At 44.9% G+C, this 15,975-nt stretch overlaps 1 protein-coding gene across 1 annotated transcript in view; it reads right to left on the bottom strand.

Annotated features, from left to right (window-relative positions):
• adamts7 (a disintegrin-like and metallopeptidase (reprolysin type) with thrombospondin type 1 motif, 7) overlaps window positions 1-15,975 on the bottom strand; it is a gene marked incomplete at both ends in the record, with an annotated part of 128,729 nt that overhangs the window by 90,031 nt on the left and 22,723 nt on the right. The window contains 4 exons of the mRNA XM_079554538.1: window positions 856-980; window positions 3,478-3,561; window positions 11,738-11,928; window positions 12,015-12,183. Of these exons, the coding sequence (XP_079410664.1) occupies window positions 856-980; window positions 3,478-3,561; window positions 11,738-11,928; window positions 12,015-12,183 (569 nt within the window). The remainder of the gene's footprint in view (window positions 1-855; window positions 981-3,477; window positions 3,562-11,737; window positions 11,929-12,014; window positions 12,184-15,975) is intronic.

A 15,975-nucleotide genomic window follows, 5' to 3' on the forward strand; every position in this document is an offset into this window, starting at 1 on the left:
ATTCCGATTTCGATTACAACAGTAAACGATTACAAAATTAGCATAATCGCAAAAAAACGATTATAATTTTTTTTTTCAATTTTTAATTTGGGGATTTTTGTCACTTTTTTGATGGATTTTTGTCACTTTTTTGATGGATTTTTGTCAGTTTTTTAATGTATTTTTGTCACTTTTTCTGCTGGATTTTTGTCTTTTTTCTGCTGGATTTTTGTCTTTTTTTTATGGATTTTTGTCACTTTTTTTGATGGATTTTTATCACTTTTTTTGATGGATTTTTGTCACTTTTTTGATGGATTTTTATCACTTTTTTGATGGATTTTTGTCACTTTTTTTGCTGGATTTTTGTCACTTTTTTATGGATTTTTGTCACTTTTTGTATGGATTTTTGTCACTTTTTTGATGGATTTTTGTCTTTTTTTAATGGATTTTTGTCACTTTTTTGCTGGATTTTTGTCACTTTTTTGATGGATTTTTTTAAAGGCAACAAATAATCGTTTGAATAATCGTGATTTCAATTATGACAAAAATAATCGTGATTATTATTTTTTCAATAATCGAGCAGCCCTAGCCAAATGCTAACAACATCTTTGGGTTGTTTTGTGTGACTGAGGGCACGCACAAAGACCAGACAGGTACAACTCGTCCCAGCCCAGGTAAGAACATATCTCTGTTCCTTTAAGCTGGTGCATGATGGAGATCGTGAGTCACAGTGAAAGCAGGGGGAAAATACATAATCTTAAAAGTCTATTCTATATTCTATACAGGTCATTTCTTCTCTCTAATAAGCCTCCTCTAAATCTCTGCTCTCTCTGGGTTTAACCTAACCTCCCACGTTAAAGTGTTGGAGTCTCGGACCTGGTGAGCAGCACGGCCACGTCGTGGTGCAGCGGGTGCTCGTCTCCCTTCATGTTCAGGCCTTTCTGCCACTTACAGAAGCTGTTCAGGCTGTTGTCCGCGTGGTGCGTGATCTTCAGCTCCTCCTGCACAAAAAAACACCACAGAAAACATGTTCACAAAGAAAAGCAACACAAAACGCTCTCTACTCTGGCCTCCCACACTCGTCACTCCACCGGTTACAGTCAGTGCAGAAGCAGCAGCTCGTCTTCTCACCGGTTCCTCCAGACTCAGCCACATCACTCCCGTCCTCGCCTCCCGCTCCGTTTTCGGATTGATTTCAAGATGTTAATGTTTGTTTTTAAAGCCCTCCATGGTCTCGCTCCGTTACATCTGACTGAGTTGGTGACCGTGGTCTCTCTTCAACCAAGACAGATTCATATAGTAAGATAAAATAAATGAATAAATAATAATAATAAAAAAATAATAATGATAATAAAAATGTGTATATAGGTGTGTATATATAGTATATATTAGAATATACACATTTTAAGAATCAGAATCCCATGATGGGGAGTCCCTTTCCATTTTTTCCAAATACATGGCAGCTTTGATGTAGTATAAAACAAGGAATTATTATTACTTTTTTATTTTTTTTTATTTTTGTATTTTTGTATTCTTTTTTTATTTTATTTATTTATTTATTATTATTTTTATTTTATTATTTTTTTTTTATTTTTTTTTATTTTATTTTTTTATTTATTTATTTTTCTTTCTTTTCTAGCTATAATGTATGAACTCGAACCACTGTCACGGCGCATCAGGTATGTAGCAGCTCCTTTTGTTTGTTGATTTTATTTGCTACACAAGGGGAGGAAAAAAAAAAAAAAAAAAGACTAAATATTGTGTGTAATAACAGAAATGTAAAAATGTACACATCTGAAATGTAAAACCACACAATAAAGTAAAAAAAAAAGAAGAAAAAAAAGAGTTGGTGACCGTACATGGCCCCAGCAGAGTCTCCGGTCTCTGAGCAGATGGTTCTGGACGTGCCCAGGTCCCGGGACAAACAGTGGGTGATGGTTCCTTTGTGGAACACCTGCCCCTCAGTCTGCGTGTTCTCAGTCTGCGTGTTCTCAGTCTGCGTGTTCTCAGTCTGCGTGTTCTCAGTCTGCGTGTTCTCAGTCTGCGTGTTCTCAGTCTGCGTGTTCTCAGTCTGCGTGTTCTCAGTCTGCGTGTTCTCAGTCTGCGTGTTCTCAGTCTGCGTGTTCTCAGTCTGCGTGTTCTCAGTCTGCGTGTTCTCAGTCTGCGTGTTCTCAGTCTGCGTGTTCTCAGTCTGCGTGTTCTCAGTCTGCGTGTTCTCAGTCTGCGTGTTCTCAGTCTGCGTGTTCTCAGTCTGCGTGTTCTCAGTCTGCGTGTTCTCACTGAGCCGTCCCTCTTTAAGTCTAGATTGAAGACACATCTTTTCAAACCAGCTTTTAAGACTTAGACCGCACTTGTTTTATTGATTGATTGATTTTTTTAAATATTGTTTTATCTTCTCTGTGAAGCACGTTGGTCTTCCTTGTGTTGTTGTAAGGTGCTATACAAATACACTTTGATTTCGGACACTGTGTAACTTTCGTTGGAGTAAAACACAAGCGCTCGTTTTCATCACAGGTGGTTTTATGGCTGGAACAGGAGCTCCTGCTGTGAAAGCTCTGAGGTCGAGCGGTCGATGGTGAGACACGAGCTGGTCTTTGTGTCGACTCTCCCTGTGCGGCTCCTCCACGCTCACAGATCCATCAGCGTCTTTTCTTTGGTGGTGGCCTGGAGTGTTAGCCACTTACAGCGATTATTTCTTTTCTCTGAGTCCAGGTGGCTTTGTTCTGGTGTTCCAACTCTCCTCACCAACTTAAAGACCACATGTCAGACAGAATCCACCTCTTTGAGCTTTAAACCATGTTCCAACACTTTAAACCATGTTCCAACGCTTTAAACCATGTTCTAACGCTTTAAACCATGTTCTAACGCTGTTCCCTGGTCAAACAGTAGGAGTATTTCACTATATTCACACTGGTTTGATTAACCCTTAATAACACCTTTAAAAAACGTAGACACAACTCCCGCCTGAACCGAGAGGATCTTTTTCCTCACGTCATCAAATTTTTTTTTCCATAATTTTTTTGTTGGGTGTTCGACTCATTTTTGTAACTTTTGTGTCATTTTTTTTGTCAATTTTTTTTTATCACATTTTGTCACATTTTTGTCAATTTCTTGTGACATTTTTGCCACTTTTTTGTCAATGTTTTCTCACGTTTTTGTCACATTTTTGTCAATGTTTTCTCACGTTTTTGTCACATTTCCATCATTTTTTTTCGTCTCAGTTTTGTTGCTATTTTCACAGCTTTTTTAGAAGCAGTTGTGGTGAACAGGTCTGAGCTCATTATACACATGAGGACATGGAGGAACATGTAGGGGGAGGAAAATACATCATTTTAACATGTTTAAACTCCCTATAGTCCCTTTAAGGCGGGGGGTAAGAGGTGAAGGAGACAATTGAGAGGCCGGACCGGTGGGGCCCCCCTGTGCTCCGCCCCTGGATTCACGCTGCAGTCGGACACAGCCCACAGTGACCGTCATGCTTGGAAACATGAAACCTACCTCCTCCTGCTCCAGGAGGATGAGCCGCACCACCACGATGTTCACGGCGTTTCCAATACTGGCGTCGCTGAAGAGCCCGGACACCTGGAACACACAGATCAACAAAACAACATTATTTATCATCACGGTTTCATCTACTTTAACAAAAGCTCTGGATCAATAAGGTACAAATCAATGTGTTCATATGAAACATCAAACACAGAAAGAGGAGCTTGGATAAGATCACGTCTGTGACAAAAGGGAAACGTGAAATCCAACAGAGCAGCTGTTGCTTCAGGAGAATGAGGTCTGTGTGCAGAGAACATCTGCTTCAGGAGAGTGAGGTCTGTGTGCAGAGAACATCTGCTTCAGGAGAGTGAGGTCTGTGTGCAGAGAACATCTGCTTCAGGAGAGTGAGGTCTGTGTGTAGAGAACATCTGCTTCAGGAGAGTGAGGTCTGTGTGTAGAGAACATCTGCTTCAGGAGAGTGAGGTCTGTGTGTGTAGAGAACATCTGCTTCAGGAGAGTGAGGTCTGTGTGTAGAGAACATCTGCTTCAGGAGAGTGAGGTCTGTGTGCAGAGAACATCTGCTTCAGGAGAGTGAGGTCTGTGTGCAGAGAACATCTGCTTCAGGAGAGTGAGGTCTGTGTGTAGAGAACATCTGCTTCAGGAGAGTGAGGTCTGAGTGTGTAGAGAACATCTGCTTCAGGAGAGTGAGGTCTGAGTGTGTAGAGAACATCTGCTTCAGGAGAGTGAGGTCTGTGTGTGTAGAGAACATCTGCTTCAGGAGAGTGAGGTCTGTGTGTGCAGAGAACATCTGCTTCAGGAGAGTGAGGTCTGTGTGTGTAGAGAACATCTGCTTCAGGAGAGTGAGGTCTGTGTGTAGAGAACATCTGCTTCAGGAGAGTGAGGTCTGAGTGTGTAGAGAACATCTGCTTCAGGAGAGTGAGGTCTGTGTGCAGAGAACATCTGCTTCAGGAGAGTGAGGTCTGTGTGCAGAGAACATAGTTGTTTTTTAGTATCTGTAAAACGCCGTCACTAACTGGCTCAATGAACAAACAACCTGTGACTTTAGAAACATCTGCCTCACAGTTTCTGCAGGAGCTTCAGCCGAGTAGAAGCATCAGACCAGACATGGGCAACTTTCCACGAGGGCCGGACCAGTAGAGAATTTGGTTGTTTCAAACAATTATAATTGACCTTTCGCCGAGCCCCGCCCCCAAACGGTAATTGTCCAATCAGACATCCTAGCAACCGTTACTATGAAGCCAGGTCCGTCACGCCGCAGGCCTCGAATCAATGGGACAAACCAGCACTGAGCCGAACACATTAAGAGCAACTAAACAGCAGCAGTTTTGCTTTCTCCTTCTTTACGTCGATGAAAACACTGGCGTTTGTCGCCCTTATAAGGTCATGTGTTTCGGGTCATGGTTTGCTCGGCCTGGTCAGACCTGGGACGCTCAGCAGGAAGGGCCTGGTCAGACCTGGGACGCTCAGCAGGAAGGGGCTGGTCAGACCTGGGACGCTCAGCAGGAAGGGCCTGGTCAGACCTGGGACGCTCAGCAGGAAGGGCCTGGTCAGACCTGGGACGCTCAGCAGGAAGGGCCTGGTCAGACCTGGGACGCTCAGCAGGAAGGGCCTGGTCAGACCTGGGACGCTCAGCAGGAAGGGCCTGGTCAGACCTGGGACGCTCAGCAGGAAGGGCCTGGTCAGACCTCGGACGCTCAGCAGGAAAGGCCTGGTCAGACCTCGGACGCTCAGCAGGAAGGGCCTGGTCAGACCTGGGACGCTCAGCAGGAAGGGCCTGGTCAGACCTGGGACGCTCAGCAGGAAGGGCCTGGTCAGACCTGGGACGCTCAGCAGGAAGGGCCTGGTCAGACCTGGGACGCTCAGCAGGAAGGGCCTGGTCAGACCTGGGACGCTCGGCAGGAAGGGCCTGGTCAGACCTGGGACGCTCGGCAGGAAGGGCCTGGTCAGACCTGGGACACTCAGCAGGAAGGGCCTGGTCAGACCTGGGACGCTCAGCAGGAAGGGCCTGGTCAGACCTGGGACGCTCAGCAGGAAGGGCCTGGTCGCTGCTTGGATCGGAGACCGAAACACCAGCAGGTCTGGGTGAATGAAGTGAGTGAGTGGTTGGTGGTGGGAGGGACCGATGGCACACTTCCGTCAGTATACCCCAGGGCAGCTGTGGCTACAATTGTAGCACCACCGTGTATGGAGTGAATGAATAATGCAACATGAAGCGCCTTCGAGTGTCCAGAAAAGCGCTATATAAAACTGATGCTTTATTATTATTATTGCTTTGAGGCCTGGATTGAAGGGCTAAGTGGGCCGCGTCTGGCCCACGGGCTGTAGTTTGCCCACTTCTGTTCTAGACGTTTGACGAAGGTGTTTCTCTTCTCGTCTGACTGAAACACTTTGCTTTGAGAAAAGCTTCATGTTATAGAATTCCACTTCAACTCTATGGGAGAGAGACAGTTTTTTTTAAAGAGAAAATGCCCAAATGTTTCCCTGGTCGTGGGTAAAGACCGGCACATCCACAGGTCTGAGTAAATGTGCAGGATCAAGGACGGAGAAATAATCAGAGAATAAATTGTTGCTCGAGTGTCCGTGAGGGCTTTCACATTGGCAAGACCGTAAGACCCTCAAAACTAGAGTCATTCTCGGAGCCCTGGAGCAACACACTTTCAGCACACTCAGGTATGTGGGCATAGAACACGTTAAACAGAGGCGGCGACATTAACAAGCAGCTATTACAAAGGGAGGCCTGTTGGACACTATGAGTCCCAAAGGCATGAATGAAGAGTTTGATCTCAGACCTTTTCTCTGACTCCAGTGTCTGTATCACCACAGTGTTCATGTTCATCTACCCCGGGGGAACTCTGATGTAAATATGTAAAAACAAATATGTAAATTCTGTACATTTGTGTGTGTATATATATACGTTTTTACAATGTTCTTCTATCCTGTGGTCACTTGCCTTGTAAAGAAAAGCCTACACTCATCGGTCTCCACTGTCCTCTGGTTCCTGTACGTGGCAACATTTTATGTAATGTCTCTTTGTGGATTCATATCATGTGACACGTCTCGCGTCATGTGACAATGACACATGACCCCTGTAATGAAGCTTTGTACATATACACAGGTGTGTTTGAGCTGTTTTAATCGTCTGAAGAAACGTCACTACTCGGGGAGCATTAAAAGCTTGGGAGCTACAAAGTTGTGCAGATCTTTTATTCCCAAATGTTTTCCTTGATCATCATTTGACTGGATTCATAAACCTGTCACATTATTCTGATTCTACTGACCAACATCACGCTCATGTTTTTCAATATCATCTCCACCTTTGGACGCCTTTATGAGGAAATACTTAGACCATATTTCATATAAGCTGAAGAGGTGACTTTGAACTTTGTGACAGTTTTTGTTCCATGTGAGACGACCCAGAAATTACAGAGGAATTCGCAATAAACTAAGACTAGAATTTACCGTGGTGACCAGTGTGGAACCTTCAGCTGCTCGGCCTCAGTTTGAAACTATGGCTCTTCAGAAAGTTGTGACGTCACCTGTTGTATTGTAGCAACTAAAACGCTCAATTTTCCACTTGGTTTATGGTTAATATCTGTAATGTCTCATCCACAGTCCAGCGTCTCACATCTGAACTAAGGTCACATGACAGTCACATCTGAACTAAGGTCACATGACAGTCACATCTGAACTAAGGTCACATGACAGTCTCGTCAAAAGGTGGAGACAATATTCAGAAGTATGAAAGGACATGTGAGATGAATGTGGCAGGTTTGTGAATCCAACCACTTCCAAAGAATGTTGGGTTTGGAGATTTCTTGCCAAAAAGCTTCTCTCTCATTGAGTGAACATGTGGAGTATTGTCTTCTCTGTGTGTGACGATCCCGGCTGCAGCCTTTCTGAGTTACTGCAGTTCTCTGGTGGACGACTTTGTAAACGGAGTCTGTTTCCGTGGATACATCTGTGGCGCGAGAGCTTCACATGTCAAAGTTGGTCCTGCAGGAGTTACGGAGCGTCCGCCAGTGATGAGACAATGGAGCAGATGACAAAAGCAGGAGGTCGTTTTCTCTGCCGCTGCTGTGCAAGAATGTCAGAACAAAACGGAGCCGCTGAAGGGTCTCGAGTTCGCAGCTGGAGGTGGCAGGACGATGAAAGGATGTGGGGCTTCCTCTGAGCTTCACGCTCGCTTCAAACGCAAACATTTCTCCTGGAATACTGACGTCAAGAAACACTGAGACCATACGAGCTCAAGGCTCTTTGTTCAGTGTCAGGGTGTCGTCTGACTGAGGAACCTCGAACACAAGCAGAAGCCATTGTTCCAACACAATGACTGTGAGCGGGATTCTTTTGTAACAATGATAGGGCTGTGCAATTAATTGAAATTCGATTCCGATTTCGATTACAACAGTAAACGATTACAAAATTAGCATAATCGCAAAAAATCGATTATAATTTTATTTTTCAATTTTTCAAATTTTTTTTTTTTTATTTATTTTAATTTTTTCAATTTTTTTTTTCAATTTTTAATTTTGGGATTTTTGTCACTTTTTTGATGGATTTTTGTCTTTTTTTGCTGGATTTTTGTCACTTTTTTTAATGGATTTTTTTCACTTTTTTGATGGATTTTTTTAAAGGCAACAAATAATCGTTTGAATAATCGTGATTTCAATTATGACAAAAATAATTGTGATTATTATTTTTTCAATAATCGAGCAGCCCTAAACAATGATATAATGTTTGTGGTGGTTATTATTTGCGATACATACATACATACATGCAGCGAGGTCATACAAGAGAAAACATGTAGGAATGAGGAGGCAGGATTAACGAGAACCTCAAGGTCACAAAAACGCTGCAACACATGTCAATTTACAAATAAAAAAATAGAAACTCAAGAATTAATAATCATTTTAACCATCAATAATCATGGGGTCTGCAGAGCTGTGTTTCCTGAGCAGCACGGGGTCACCACAGGGAACAGTGTCGGCCCCGGTCCTCTACAGTGTACACCATCTTTTGATTGTTCACGAGTCGTCCCGTCCCCTTTTTCTCCTTCAGTTTGATGGTCCTTTCTTCTTATGTGGAAAGCTCGCCCTGTTTTACCCATGTATGATTTATTACATGATTTGCATGGGATTTCTTAAACTGCGTTGCATGGACGGCCTGCTGATGGCGACAAACATGTGAAGACAAAGGTTTCAACATCTCTAATCCTAGTGTCTGAATGAAGGAACCTTGAAAGTTATACTAGAAACACAAGTAGACATTTCAATCACGAACGTTCTCAGCACGTTCTTAAGGCCGTCTCAGGAAGATTTTTGGCATTCACAAAACTTGTTCTTAGCTGAAAACGTTCTAATCCGAAGAACACTCTGGAGGACTCTTACAGTTCTGTTCACGACCTGCTCGTGATGGAAGCCAACATTCTGAGTCATATATATATTTGTACATATTAAATCATGTATTAATTAATATCAGAATGTAAATATCCTCATCATACATTACAGATGCCATCCATCCATCCATCCATCCATCCCTCTCTTTCCATCCATCCATCTTCTTCCACTTTTCCGTTGCCGGGTCGTGGGGGCTGTTGGAGCTGTCCAAACCACACTGCACCAGCCCCTATGGCGCCTCCTGCAGGTGGTGGGTCCACAGAAGGACGGCCTCCGTTCTAACCGGGCCTGTTGGTCTCTCATAAAGAGCTTCTGAACCGCTCTTTGTCTGACCCGTCACCTACAGACCCTACAGGGACACGAAGCCCTGACAACAAAGCTCCAGAAAAGGAAAACCCGTCCGTGATGTGCAGGTTTTATCTATTTAAACATTTTGTAATGAGAGCTAATTCGCCCGTAGGTTTCGGACGGTGCTTGAGCGCGCACGGTTTTGTTGGATTTGGATTCGTGCCTTTTGCGAGCAGCACTTTGTTGTCCGTATATGGAGAATCAGAGGCGGTGACATTTGCTAATCAGTCCTCACATGCACGGGGGATTCACGAAACTCAGACACACGTGCGAAACATGTTCCTACTGAAGAACATGTGGTGAATCTGGCGCAGGTTCCTGACACCGCCTTCGTAAGGACAGATCTCAAGAAGTTTCTGAAGAAGATGTTGATGAAAGAGGCCCATTCAGGCTCATTATTATGTGTGTTTCTATAACCTGCATACAATTCTACTTTAACACCTGTGTCTTCTCTTATCAATAACAAATAAACATTACTGCAGTGCCAAGAGGCTGAGCCGGGTCTTAAAGGCGGCTCTGGGCCTGGACTGAAGGAGGTGGAGACGAGGACTCGCTCAGGGTGCCAATCAGAGCCCCCCCCCCCTGGACCCGCTCTCCTCCTGCCAGAGGATCAGTCTGCTCTCTCTGGGAGACTGAAGAATTCTTTTGTCCCTCGCACCAATGGCAGCAGGAGAGGAGAGCTGGAAATGTCCTGAGCATTCGTCTTCAGCCCTCTGAGCACTTTTATGAGCTCCTTCAGACTGAAGCCTTGTTTCTTCTGTGAATGGGAACGACAGACTTCCACAGTTTCCCTCAGGGTCGATGAAAGATTGAACCGACCCTCACAGATCTCCTAAACCAGGACTAGGACCTGCCCTGACTGTGACCCGTGATCTCACAGATCTCCTAAACCAGAACTAGGACCGGCCCTGACTGTGACCCGTGATCTCACAGATCTCCTAAACCAGAACTCGGACCGGCCCTGACTGTGACCCGTGATCTCACAGATCTCCTAAACCAGGACCGGCCCTGACTGTGACCCGTGATCTCACAGATCTCCTAAACCAGAACTAGGACCGGCCCTGACTGTGACCCGTGATCTCACAGATCTCCTAAACCAGGACTAGCCTTGACTGTGACCCGTGATCTCACAGATCTCCTAAACCAGGACCGGCCCTGACTGTGACTGTGACCCGTGATCTCACAGATCTCCTAAACCAGGACTAGCCTTGACTGTGACCCGTGATCTCACAGATCTCCTAAACCAGGACTAGCCTTGACTGTGACCCGTGATCTCACAGATCTCCTAAACCAGGACTGGCCCTGACTGTGACCCGTGATCTCACAGATCTCCTAAACCAGGACCGGCCCTGACTGTGACCCGTGATCTCACAGATCTCCTAAACCAGGACCGGCCCTGACTGTGACCCGTGATCTCACAGATCTCCTAAACCAGGACCGGCCCTGACTGTGACCCGTGATCTCACAGATCTCCTAAACCAGGACTGGCCCTGACTGTGACCCGTGATCTCACAGATCTCCTAAACCAGGACCGGCCCTGACTGTGACCCGTGATCTCACAGATCTCCTAAACCAGGACCGGCCCTGACTGTGACCCATGATCTCACAGATCTCCTAAACCAGGACCGGCCCTGACTGTGACCCGTGATCTCACAGATCTCCTAAACCAGGACCGGCCCTGACTGTGACCCGTGATCTCACAGATCTCCTAAACCAGGACTAGGACTGGCCCTGACTGTGACCCGTGATCTCACAGATCTCCTAAACCAGGACTAGGACTGGCCCTGACTGTGACCCGTGATCTCACAGATCTCCTAAACCAGGACCAGGACCGGCCCTGACTGTGACCCGTGATCTCACAGATCTCCTAAACCAGGACTAGGACCGGCCCTGACTGTGACCCGTGATCTCACAGATCTCCTAAACCAGGACTAGGACTGGCCCTGACTGTGACCCGTGATCTCACAGATCTCCTAAACCAGGACTAGGACCGGCCCTGACTGTGACCCGTGATCTCACAGATCTCCTAAACCAGGACCGGCCCTGACTGTGACCCGTGATCTCACAGATCTCCTAAACAAGGACCGGCCCTGACTGTGACCCGTGATCTCACAGATCTCCTAAACCAGGACTGGCCCTGACTGTGACCCGTGATCTCACAGATCTCCTAAACCAGGACCGGCCCTGACTGTGACCCGTGACCTCACAGATCTCCTAAACCAGGACTAGGACTCGGCCCTGACTGTGACCCGTGACCTCACAGATCTCCTAAACCAGGACTAGGACCGGCCCTGACTGTGACCCGTGATCTAGGACCGGCCCTGACTGTGACCCGTGATCTCACAGATCTCCTAAACCAGGACCAGGACCGGCCCTGACTGTGACCCGTGATCTCACAGATCTCCTAAACCAGGACCAGGACCGGCCCTGACTGTGACCCGTGATCTCACAGATCTCCTAAACCAGGACCGGCCCTGACTGTGACCCGTGATCTCTGCTGTTGGACTTACGATGTTCATGACGGCCAGGACGTAGCCCTCCACGGCCGTGCTCCCGTGGTGCTCCACCATCTTCTGATCCGCCACCACCAGAGTCTCCACCCAGCGCTCTCTGCTGACCGAGCGCTGACGGAGGCGCCGTGTCCTGTCCTGCCTCTGCTCCCAGCGCTCCCTCTGCCGCTCCACTCGCTCCAGATGATCCACTGGAGGAGGAAACACACCGGCATGAGAGGAACCCTGCTCTGTTCTTCATCAGAGGACAACAGAAGAGGTTAAAGAGATGTCGTACCTCTGCTCCCACAGGTCCGGTTGTGTCTCCCTGAGCAGTCCCGGGCGCCGGCGGCGGGCGGGGCAGGGCGTTTGTAGATGGCATGAGCCTGGGCTGTGGGCGTGTCCTGGTCAGGCTGCTGCAGGGGCTCGATGAAAAACTCCTCCTCGGACAGCTTAAACATCCCCGTCTGAAAAAAACACATTTTATTTCTCAGAGTTTCACCCACATCATTATAGACCGGGAGCCAGACCTGCTAGTCAGGCACATTTTTACTGCCTTTTCCAAACTAGTATCTTTCAATAGAGCCTATCCTGGGTCATTACCAGAGGAGAACCCCCATCGCAGCTCAGCCCCGTTCGGCTGTGGGACCCAAAAAACCACTTTAACGGGACAGGCTTCAGACGGAACTTTGTGATTCTCTCCAAAGTGGTGCTGTGGTCACACACAGAGTCACAGATGAATGACATTTAGAACAAAGAAAGCTGACATGATGAGGAATGAAGGAATATGACAGTTTTGGGTTTTAGCTTTTTTCTTTTTCCATATATTCAACTATATATCTACAAAAATGGAAAAAAAATGTCATATAGAGAAAAGCACTTCACAAATGAGTGCATTATTGTCTTTTTTGTTTATTTTTACCTTTTCAAATGTAAATAGAAAACTGCCCCAACTCATTAGCTTCACATTAAGATGAGCTCAGGAGCTCAGACGGATCAGCAGATATAACAGAACATGTGTCCACGTTCCCTCTCAGAGCTGTGGATCCTCATACAGGCCTGTGAGAACATTCCATGGTGAAGTTACAGCTTTTAGGACAACAGTTCAACTGAACCTTTTTGGATTTGCTTCAAACTCTGCACAGTTGATGTTGATGTACTAAATATTCTGTGAATACAATTTGAGCTGCATATCTTTTTCAATTTATGAGTTTTAGGGCTTTTCAAAGGGGGGTAGGGTTAAAATCAGGCCTTGATGCAACAACAAGTTTCACTAACTTTGGGGACTTTGGACGTTTGTGACAAACTGTTGGGAACTTTATTAGTTATTTCTATTTTTCAAAATATCTTTGACAATCAGTACCGAATATGTTGCCAGTGTCATCTCTAAATAAGATACACAATGGTTTAACACAGGGGTCACCAACGAAAGTACTTTTTTTAAGGTGTTTCTTGAAACAAATACAGTTGTTTCTGTTCTTGTGACTCAATACGAGGTTAAAACAAAACTATTTTGCTATAATATGGGGTCAATGTCCTATAAGTAAACAGAACGTCTAAGTCTTTAGGATTCGTTTTTAAACTGGTGACTCTCAAACAACTTAATGCTCTTGAAATCGCCCTCGGCTGATAAAAGGTTGGTGTGGTTTAACGATATAACAAAAATACATGTGATATCATTCATGTTTGATAACACCTCAGTAACTGTGGACTGTTTTTAAAAATTAATCTCATTTCTACCCTCGACAGTGGCTCAGATGGTAAAGCGGGGTCGTGAATGTGAGGTTGTGAGCTTTGTTCCTCATCATGTCAGCTTCCTTTGTTCTAAATGTCATTCATCTGGGACTCTGTATGTGACCACAGCACTACTTTGGAGAGAATCACAAAGTTCCGTTTGAAGCCTGTCCCGTTAATGTGGTTTTTGGGGTCCCACAGCCGGACGGGGCCGAGTTGCAATGGGGGTCCCCTCTGGTAATGACCCAGGATAAACTCTATTGAAAGATACTGGTTTGGAAAAGGCAGTAAAAATGTGCCTGAGGAGCGGGTCTGGCTCCCGGTATATTAGTGTTGGTCTAAAAAAGTTGATCAAGTTTAAAAACAAACAAAAACTGTGGGCTTTGAAGTTCCGAGACCCAGTTCCGATCTGTGAAGTCCTGCTGCGTTCCAGGCAAACGTACGACTGCGGCAAGAACTCGTGAAATAAACCATAACCGTCGGCAAATGAAACATCTCACACCAGCCAGAGTTCAAAACCAGAGGCTGTGGCCGTGAATCACCAAACGCCACGACCGATCTGAGCCTGATCTTAGAAACGAGTCTGAACAGAGAAGCCAGGCTCTATATTGAAGTAAGGTGAGGTTGTAGCATAGACTTTGTATGGAGAGACGACTCGTGCCCTTTTTACATTCATTACTTTAGTCGAGAGAGAGTCCAAGATGGCGGCTCCATTATCAGCTGTTGTAACCCTGGACTATTACTGATGTTTTCTTTTGAAACATCCCTCCCTCCCTCCCTCCCTCCCTCCCTCCCTCCCCTCCCTGGCCCCGCCTCCTCCCTCAGTCTCCCGCTCAGCCTTGCACACACACGTTTTATTGACGTTGTGTAACCAGCACCGCCTGCGCTGTTGATTTACAAAGTTCTCGTTTCCCACTTTCACATGTGCACAGTTTATTATTGTGTGTTTAAGGCGGGGAACAAACCCAAACATGTCCAATTAGCCCCGGGGGGGGGGGGGGGGGGGGGGGGGGGGGCACATCAGAAGAGCCGCACCAACAATAACTCAAACTTATTCTGCAACTTCATCCTCTTGTACATTAGTATGAATATCTGATACTGGAGTTTATTCCGCCAGAACAAGCCGAGGACGAGCATGTGGGAGCTTCGTTATTTAGATTCTTCTTCTTCTCACTCTTCTCGTTAACTTCTACCATCGCACTGGAAGCTCCTCTGTGCTTCCTTCAAACAGAGTCTCTGGGAAATGAAGTGATAGAAACAAGTAAGTTTCCCTGGGGGGGGGACGGGGTCCATTAACACAAGCTCCTAAATGATCATATATTCTGACTGGGAAAATAATAAGAAAGAGAAAAAGAAGAAAGAGAAGAAGAAAGAGAAGAAGAAAGAGAAGAAGAGAAAAGAGAAGACAAAAGAGAAGAAGAAAGAGAAGAAGAAGAAAGAGAAGAAGAAAGAGAAGAAGAAAGAGAAGAAGAAAGAGAAGAAGAAGAAAGAGAAGAAGAAGAAAGAGAAGAAGAAAGAGAAGAAGAAAGAGAAGAAGAAAGAGAAGAAGAAAGAGAAGAAGAAGAAAGAGAAGAAGAAGAAAGAGAAGAAGAAAGAGAAGAAGAAGAAAGAGAAGAAGAAAGAGAAGAAGAAAGAGAAGAAGAAAGAGAAGAAGAAAGAGAAGAAGAAGAAAGAGAAGAAGAAAGAGAAGAAGAAGAAAGAGAAGAAGAAGAAAGAGAAGAAGAAAGAGAAGAAGAAAGAGAAGAAGAAGAAAGAGAAGAAGAAAGAGAAGAAGAAAGAGAAGAAGAAAGAGAAGAAGAAGAAAGAGAAGAAGAAGAAAGAGAAGAAGAAAGAGAAGAAGAAAGAGAAGAAGAAAGAGAAGAAGAAAGAGAAGAAGAAGAAAGAGAAGAAGAAAGAGAAGAAGAAAGAGAAGAAGAAAGAGAAGAAGAAAGAGAAGAAGAAAGAGAAGAAGAAGAAAGAGAAGAAGAAAGAGAAGAAGAAAGAGAAGAAGAAGAAAGAGAAGAAGAAAGAGAAGAAGAAGAAAGAGAAGAAGAAAGAGAAGAAGAAGAAAGAGAAGAAGAAAGAGAAGAAGAAGAAAGAGAAGAAGAAAGAGAAGAAGAAAGAGAAGAAGAAAGAGAAGAAGAAAGAGAAGAAGAAAGAGAAGAAGAAGAAAGAGAAGAAGAAAGAGAAGAAGAAGAAAGAGAAGAAGAAAGAGAAGAAGAAGAAAGAGAAGAAGAAAGAGAAGAAGAAGAAAGAGAAGAAGAAAGAGAAGAAGAAGAAAGAGAAGAAGAAAGAGAAGAAGAAAGAGAAGAAGAAAGAGAAGAAGAAGAAAGAGAAGAAGAAGAAAGAGAAAAAGAAGAAAGAGAAGAAGAAGAAAGAGAAGAAGAAAGAGAAGAAGAAGAAAGAGAAGAAGAAGAAAGAGAAAAAGAAGAAAGAGGAGAAGAAGAAAGAGAAGAAGAAAGAGAAAAAGAAGAAAGAGAAGAAGAAAGAGAAGAAGAAGAAAGAGAAGAAGAAAGAGAAGAAGAAGAAAGAGAAGAAGAAAGAGA

This window comes from Gobius niger (genome assembly GCF_951799975.1).
Source record: "Gobius niger genome assembly, chromosome: 4".
Lineage (NCBI taxonomy): Eukaryota > Metazoa > Chordata > Actinopteri > Gobiiformes > Gobiidae > Gobius > Gobius niger.